Genomic DNA, 9,253 nt, shown 5'->3' with positions numbered 1-9,253 from the left:
CGGAATATATAGACCTCCTTGAACCTTCAGCCATCTGATTTGTATTCTATCGGTTACAGGAGTCTGCCAGGTGATCAGGATGTTTTCTCCTCATTTATTTCATGTATTTGTACCCAGGGCCGCCCACAGGGGGGGGGGGGGGGGCAACTGGGGCATTTTTCCCCGGGGCCCAGCCTGAAAGGGGCCCCAGGAGGCCCCATGAAGGACCCCCTGAATACCTGTTTAAAAGATCGATATACTTTAATAGAGCAGTCAGATCTAAATACTCTAATAGAGCAGTCACAGTATTCTTCAGAGGAGCAGTGTAGCAAGCTTATAGATAAGGAGATATGGTTGGTGATGGGTAGTTATTGTCATTGCCAGCAGGTTGTGACCTTTTTTTTTTTTTTTTTTTTTTTGGTCTTCACCTTACAACTTGGGTCAAGGGCCCCACTTTAACTCTTTGCCCTGGGTCCCTTTATTTCTCTGGGCGGCCCTGTTTTTACCATAGGAAAGTGTCTTATCTCAAAGTACCATTTGTTAATCAAATGGACATTATTTTTATTTACTAAGCCCTTACAGCACAAGAGTGCTGAAGGTCTGTAAGACACCTGGCCTGTTTGAAGATGTTATAATAAGTAAATTTATGTTTGAAAAGTTGGAGAGAGGAGACAAAAACCTGTGACTGGATTAGACCTGAGCAGCTTCAATCCTGCAGCCATCTGATTTATGTTCAAATGCTTACAAGAGTCTGTCAGGCAGTTTGCATGCCACTAAAACTGTGTCATAGCAGATTTGGATCCAGGGGGCTTTGGGGGCTGACCCCCCATTCACTTTTTGGCTTTACTTGATCAATATGCTGGGGGTTAAAATGAAATTTTGCTGTAGCATAATTATACATGACCACTAATTTTATTTATTTATTTATAATACAAATACTCATGAACACACCTTATAAACATCTTTCCAAGGCATTATCAGTGGATTTATGCTAAAGGTTTTGCAACAAGGACCCAAGGTGTACATGATCGAGATATTCTAATAGAGCAATCACCTAACTACTCTAATAGAACATTCAGTGGAAACATAAAAGTTATGGCAATACTTACACAATTTCCATTAAAAATGCTCTCAGATTCACACTGCTTAAAGGTTCTTAGTTTACTATGTTTACTATGATGCTTTACTATAGTTTATACAGGTGTAGTAAAACATATATCAGTATATGGAACATATTAGTATAGTGGCGTAGCCCCCAAAATTGGCAATATTGTGCACTTTTTCATAAAGCCATGAAACTTTCCACATAAATAGTACTCCTCAATACATGTATTTTTAGATATAGTGCCATGGCTGATTTGACCTTTGGTAACTTTTACGGCCATTTTTGTACAGAAAATTGATTATTTTTGTCTTTAACTCCCTGAGGCAGTAATTAACTTGTTAAACATGATATCAAGCAAAAGATCTTACTGATAGAAACAACTTGGTTTTTATTTGAAGTCAATAGGTGATTTCATTACAAAGTTATGATAATTTTTATTAGCTTCAAAATTTGATAAATTTATGCATAATTATCTGCCCACAGGTAATTCACACCTCGAGGGCAGGTAAATATATCAAATTTTGTAGCTAATAAAAATGATCATAACTTTGTAATGAAATCACCTATTGACTTCAAATAAAAACCAAGTTATTTCTATCAGCAAGATCTTTTGCTTGATACCATGTTTTAACAAGTTAATTACTGCCTCAGGGAGTTAAAGACAAAAATGATCAATTTTCTGTACAAAAATGGCCGTAAAGGTCACCAAAGGTCAAATCAGCCATGGCACTATATCTAAAAATACATGTTGAGGAGTACTATTTATGTGGAAAGTTTCATGGCTTTATGAAAAGGTGCATGATTTTTTGGTTGTGCCACTATACTATATTGTTTAAAACTCTCAGTAAAATATCAGTGAATGTGGGTTTACTGAAAAGCTACTAAAAAGTAAACTATTAACTGTTCCCTATACTGTGGGTACCACTCTAGTAAACTAAGAAACTTGAAGTAGTATCAATCTCATGTCATTCAAGCTTCAAAATTTTCCAGTTTCAACATTATTATTCTAACATGCACCTATTGCTGTGCAATAGTGAGAGGGTGCATCATGTGCTTGGTTGCCTGTACCTACCCAAACCATTCCATTAACAAATGCTGCAGAGTCTTACCTATCATCTAAAATAATGCAGTATATAAATATCTAAAAGAAGAAATATACATTTTATGCAGAAATGTCTCCAAATTGCAGTATTTTAATTAGCATCTAATTTTCAAAAAATTTCCTGGGTGGGGGGGGCATACCCCCAGACCCAAGTTCCAGCATGTGTGAAGCACACCCAAGATATTAGTAGCTTCAATTAACCTCACCCCCTTTAGATCTGCCTCTGCATAGACTACTTCATTAAAACATTATTTAAATTTCAAGTACTAAAATGTGTAATACCTGTTTATAGTTCATAAGGGTTGTCTTGTACAGAACTGTAAAGCCCTTTAAATGCCATAACTGTTTACATGGCCAGAGCAATGAATTTTGGATAATTATTGTACAGTGGGTGCAATGTAGGACAAAGTACACGCAGCATGTGTAGAATGCTACACCTAGGAGGGTCTGGGGACATGCTTCCCCAGGAAAAATTTAATTGAAGTAAGTGTATGAATGTATCTGGAGGTAAATTTAGCCAATAATCACAACATCAGTAGCATCCAAGGAAGTATATAGCTGATTGCTCTATTAGAATATCTGACTGCTCTATTAGTAAGAGTATCTCAGTTTTCACAAAGTGGTCAGGTTGAGGCCTGATCAACCAGACTGGTGGCACCACCCCTGAATCACTGTGAAAAATGAGGGATATAAGATGGTATTTCCAGTGGTTTATTGAATACAAAAAAAGCTTGATATAAGGCCATGTATAGTTAATTATATGTTCCTGGTCCTACCAATTCCCCAAAATTAACCAAGTGACTAGGCTGTTTTGTTTTTGCTGCAACATTTTGATGTGGTAGCTACACTACATTTGACATAGCAGTACATGGAATTGTAGGGGAAAACAAAGTTAATGTATAAATCTTTATAAGAAAAGAATGTTTAGAAGACATGAAAACCTTTACAGTGGCGGATCTAGAAATTTTCAGAGGGGATTTCAGATTCCACTCAACTTCAGCCTAGCTGTTAGTCGTAGATCAAAAAAAAAAAGGGGTCACAACCTGCTGTACAATGTTATAATTGTAATTTCAAAGGCTAAACTATGAAGTTTTTTGCCAGTAGAGAATCCTTCTATAACACAGATGGTGATTTTATCAGACTCATCAATAAATTTGGGGTGCGCGCTATTTTAAAACCACTGCAATCCCCCTGTATCTGCCACTGCTTTAATATTGTATGAATTTATTCAGCAAAAAAAATGACCAGAAAGGGAACCAGAAACATATAATTAACTTTTCGTGGCCTAACCTGTAGTATACTAAAAATCTCATGTAAGGCTTTAGTTAATGTGTTAAACATACTGAAACCACATATGTGATGGTATAGTGTGGGCATTATAATAGATATAAGCTATTTCAGGTAATGTGGTAAATAAACTGAAACCATATATGCAATAGTATAATAGTATGGATTATACTAAAGTATAAGATGAGTAAAATACAGAATTTATATTAAGGCTTATTTGTATACAATAAGCCACTGGAAATACCATATTGTATGTTTATAAAAAACTGCTTTGATATGGTCAAGACCTAGAGCAATAATATTGAGTTTAAAAAAATATTAAAAATTAAGCCTACAAACATGCAAACATGTTTATAACATGAAAGCATGCTTGTTGTAGCACAAAACCATTAGGGAAGTAAACAAGTTTATTTAATTTGTTATTGGTGAGCGCAATCTGCAGCTAGGGCCCAAACTAACTTGGATCGTCAGGGTTAGAACATAAAGTTCACGAATCTTTCAAACTTTTAAATGGAGCTGGTTCCTGTTTAAAAAGTATAAATCACAGCATATTAAATGTTAAATGCATGTCTCACAAGTTTGAAACACACAAATGTAGTTGTACTGACTCAACAGTTTTACTGAGAAAACTTGAAATTGAATAACACAAGTAAAAATGTTTGTGATTACTAGGTTTTAAATACATTTTACTACTACTATGCAGTTGAGACAAGTGATGGCACCACATAGAAGAAACCTTAAGACCTCATAGAGGCATGGCCTGTGACCACCACTAATCCATCAACACATAACTTAATTAAATGCCTAATACCATATGCCACATCACTATGGAACACAGCAAGATGGATAGCTTAACTGTATCACTATATAATTAGTAGCTATAGTTTGAACTGTTCAACCTGTATTCGAATGTTCATTCGTTCGAACGAACCTTCGAATTCACCTAAGTTCGTTTGGGCCCTATCTGCAGCTGACCACATATGGACCATGGCCCATGGCATGGATCATGGTGAGATTGATTGATTGTTGATTTAATCTTTACCATGCACCTCCCTGGCTAGGATCCTAGGGACCAGCTATTAAGCTTATTATTATTCTATGCTACACTGCTCATAAATTAATTACTTTTGTTATACTTATGCTGAATACACATCACTTAATCCTTAAGCCGGCAAGCAATTGAATGCACAATTGCTTACACTGTTAAAAATAGGGTGTAATCCAATCACCTTTGGGGGAGTTCTAACTGCTGTGTAAATTAAACTCCTTTGAAGGGAGTTGTAGTACTCCCCAGGGGTGCTCTAGGAGCAACTAAAAGGTGTTACAAGGGCATTGCAACACTCCCTAAGGGTGTTCTAGGAATAGCTATAATAGGTGTCACAGTACACTTTAAAGATGTTCTAGTGCTCTCCATGGTGGCATTTTGTTGAAAAGAAATGTAGGCTTGCTATAGCATTCCGGTAACCTTCGTGTTGATTTCAATTTATACTCAATGACTACCAACAACAAAGCACATTAGCAGTACGCAATAATATATTTGCAACACCTTATACTTACCACATAGTTGTTTCCAAGTCACTCTTATAGAAGTTAGCAAACTGTACTTATAACCTAATTTTCAATAGAAGCATCCAATTGTGGGTTTCAATATACCTAGGTGTAGGCAAACACCCTTACAGTGGCTTAGCTATTATTGGGGAGTAAAATGACATTTGTGGTGTTCAACAACACCCCAAGTGCTACAATACTCCCCTAGGGTGTTGTAAATACCATGGGTGTACATGAACACCTTTACGATGGGTGTACCTGTAACACCTCGTTTTAACAGTGTAAGGGCAGTGATGTCAATTAAAGTTGCTAATATCTTGAAGAATTTGAAAAATGGTTGAAACTAAATAGCTAATTCTGCGCAAGGTATCTGATTACTTTATTAGAATGATGGATTATACAGTATATTATTCTACTAAAGTACATTGGGAAATTTATCAGTCATATGTACACAGACTAAGTTTCCTGAAAAACTGAGATTATTCTAGCATTATTATGCTTCATGCTTTACCTGTTATGCTCAAAATAATAATATGCTAGTATAATAGGCTGGTCCCTAGCCCTGGCAGGGACAGCAGCTGTCTTCACCATTCCTAGCAATTTGTGTAACTAAAAGCATCAGTTACGATTCTCAGGAACAAAATGGCTGTATATATATATATATATCATATTACATCCCAGTGAAACCTACAGTATTTTCCTTTTTACCATCCACTATTAAATTATGGAACACTTTGCCAGAAGATGTGGTCAATCAGCCATCTATAAACTGTTTTAAGGACATTTTGTTACATCATCTGAATTTACTTTGATTTTGTTTTGTATCTGTGTGTCATACTCCTTGATGGAGTCCTACACAGTAATAAATAAATAAATAAACCATACTTCAAAGGGTTTACTGGAACTGTATGGTAGTTGCCCTGGAAATAGCTATCATACAGTCCAGTTTATTAGGTGTTAAGCTTATTACCTTAGACAAAAAGAAGTATTTATTGCAAACAGCAAATCATATCACTTTAACATCAACTTAAATGTGCAATCAATATAGGCTTGTAGTTGCATAATTTCAAGCATAGTAGGCTAGCAAAAGCATCAAGCATTATGACAGTATTATAAGACAAATCTCAAGGTGGTTGATTTAATATGCAATGTGTGCCATGCAATAGAACTCAAAACAGGTACACTTTATTACTACATTTAATAACATTATATTTTTGCTTTTTCTTGGCTGATCATTATTCCCACTTAAAAAATTTGATCATAATACTCCAATAGAGCAATCACTTTTTGCAATCAGAAACACAATGCACATAGAGCAGCCAGGTCTTAAGCACAATTGTGATTTTAAAACCATAATTTTGAACACATTAGACTTGATTTTGAAAGCATAATAGGCCATTTTCAAAGCACAATAACAAATTATGTGATCAGATCTAAGAATATGTGTCCTGCAGCTATAAGCTTCCAAATTACCAGTTTAATAACTAAGAGTTTAAAACTTTAACATGCTAAATTAATGATAACCTCGAAGTGGGTCATTAAACAGAATTATTTACATTGTTGATTGTACAGAGTATGTATAATTTACATGCCAGCATGTTAGCATACTATATGTTACAATAAGTTATAGTAGTGACATGAAAAAAGTATCAATAACTGTATGCTCTACATCTGCTGTGATATAACTGGCTTGGATACTTTGGTGTATATAGCAGTTTATATATATGCATTTTGATTGCTATAGAGTTAAATTGCAGATTAATAGTATTTGTGTTACAAGGAAAATGCTTAATATTATAAACATGCTGTTTTACAACAGTGTCACACCCTAGTTCTATGTGTTTGATTAAAATGCCTGTATCTACATGAGTCACAAAAATTCCTTGAAGATTGTTACACATGTTAATCCAAGAACATCTCATTTCTTCACACTACCTATAATAGTCATAGAAAAAACATGTGAATAATTATGTTAGCATTCTAGGTGACTTATTGAAATCAGGGCCACCCACGGGGGGAGGAGGGCAACTAGGGCATTTTTCCCCGGGCCCCAGCCTGAAAGGGGCCCCAGGAGGCCCCATGAAGGGCCCCTTGAATACCTGTTTGAAAGATCGATATACTCTAATAGAGCAGTCAGATCCCCCTCTAATAGAGCAGTCACAGTATTCTTCAGAGGAGCAGTGTAGCAAGCATATAAATAAGGAGATATCGTTGGTGAGGGGTAGCTATTGTCATTGTCAGCATGTAAATGATGTAATGACCATTTTTTTTTTTTGGTCTTCAACTTTTACAGCTTGTGATTCACAATTGAATTCTCCTTTCCCCTGGGGCCCCACTTTAACTCTTTGCCCTGGGCCCCTTAATTTCTCTGGGCGGCCCTGATTGAAATGGAATCTCACAAATTACTATAGTCAGTTACACATGTAGGACACACTATACATTGCCTATATATTACTTTGGTAACTTATGCTTGGTTAAACAATGCTGATGATATGCAGGGGTGTATCGAGGGGGGGGGGGGGGTTCCAGATGTTTCAGGAAACCCCTTTGGATTTTACACACTGCTTGAAACATTAAGAAATTGAAACTTCAGGTTTCCAGAATCTGGAATCTATCATGGAACAGGATACCTTTATCTTAGTTTCTCACATGATAGCAATGCTTGTAGCACATTATTCTGAATTATGATTTTGGTGAAAAGATTGAGATATTTTAATAAAGCAGTCAGGCAATATAAACTACTCTAATATAACAGTCATTTAGCTGTAGTGGAAATCCCTTTTCAAAATTCTTGTGTACACCCCTAATATAGTCCAAAGCTCATTACTGAATAGCTACATGTAACTTGATGATTGACATACCTAGTACTGTGTAACATTGAACACAACTGGCACCTTTTCATGGTATCAAATTTTTTTATGCATGAAACTCTAATGGGAGTGTATAAACAGTGGAATGGACTACTGGAATGGTGGAATACTGGAATGGTGGGATGGAATTTTTTAAAGTTCAATATCTTTTTTTACATCCAAATAAGTACAACTCCTCCCCTTATGTAAGCAAATAAATAGGATTCCCCTTGAAATCAGCTTATTTAGCATAATTCACCTCACCGTAGACAAAGTTTACCAATATAATGTAGTGTAAAGTCAGTTGTGAACATGCACAATAGCAGTTTATTGGAAGACTCCTGACTTAACCTTTGTTCCCAAATGATAAAAAGTTAGCTAGCTAGCTGATTACATGAATGCATTGTAAAAGTACATTCACTGTATAATGAAGTATTCATTTATTTACTATCAACTTTATCAGTTAGGCACTGGAGGGCAAACACAGAAGGCAGAGCGTGTATGAGGTGTTTACCACTAACCTAGGAACCTAAGCGAAAATCTTTGGGAAAAGTGAAATGCGACTGTCTTGTAAGCATTTACAATGAGCCTTTTCCACAATTATGTCAGAAAACAAAATTTAAGCCAAAGTTCATTGTGGCAGTGCCATGTTGCACACTGAACTAAACCACAGTTAGTTTCACACAAGTAATAAAGTATTGAGTTATAAGTCATACAAGTGCTGTGGTGAGTAAAAGTATGCTAAAAGAGCTGACTTCAAGGGGAATCCTACTTATTTGCTTAGGAGTTGTACTTATTTGGATGTAAAAAAAGATATTGAACTTTAAAAAATTCCATTCCGCCATTCCAGTATTTTACCATTCCAGTAATCCATTCCACTGTTTATACACTCCCAACTCTAATAGAGCTAGAGTTGTACTCATAATCAGATTGGTAATTGGTGGAAGCTGATAATTAGCTGTTTTTGACCTAATTGGAAATCAGTTGTAATGGGCTGTGGCCAGCAGATTATTAGCCCATTGAGCTTTAGCAGCTGCAGAACCACTGGAGGCCAGTGTCAAAGGCTCTGACATATACTTAAGTTGTTTGTTTATGTTTTGTGGTAACCACAAATATAAACAATAACAGTTGAAGCCCTAGCCCACTTGTCTGATTAGCAGCTTTGACTTGTGTTATGTGTACAACTTCATAACATTAGTTTTACAAGCAGAACTTTTAGTGCAATTTCCATAGCACTAATTGCAGTGAAACATTAATTTCTAATAAGACCACCTCATTATAGTGGCCACTCAAGTAAGTGTTTAAACATAGCCAAGGTGTACTTTGTGATCTTGATAGTAAGACCACCTCATTAATAAGGCCATATTTCTTGGTCCTGCATTG

General features: G+C 35.9%; 1 protein-coding gene across 1 annotated transcript in view; it reads right to left on the bottom strand.

Annotated features, from left to right (window-relative positions):
* Window positions 1-6,633: 6,633 nt before the first annotated feature.
* Window positions 6,634-9,253, bottom strand: part of LOC136264567 (mucin-5B-like) — a 52,451-nt gene continuing 49,831 nt past the window's right edge. Inside the window, exon 24 of the mRNA XM_066059330.1 lies at window positions 6,634-6,956. Within this exon, the coding sequence (XP_065915402.1) occupies window positions 6,940-6,956 (17 nt within the window). The 3' untranslated portion in view covers window positions 6,634-6,939. The remainder of the gene's footprint in view (window positions 6,957-9,253) is intronic.

Source organism: Dysidea avara, chromosome 8 (genome assembly GCF_963678975.1).
Source record: "Dysidea avara chromosome 8, odDysAvar1.4, whole genome shotgun sequence".
In the NCBI taxonomy this organism is placed as follows: domain Eukaryota; kingdom Metazoa; phylum Porifera; class Demospongiae; order Dictyoceratida; family Dysideidae; genus Dysidea; species Dysidea avara.
This window is presented reverse-complemented; position numbering and strand designations above follow the sequence as displayed.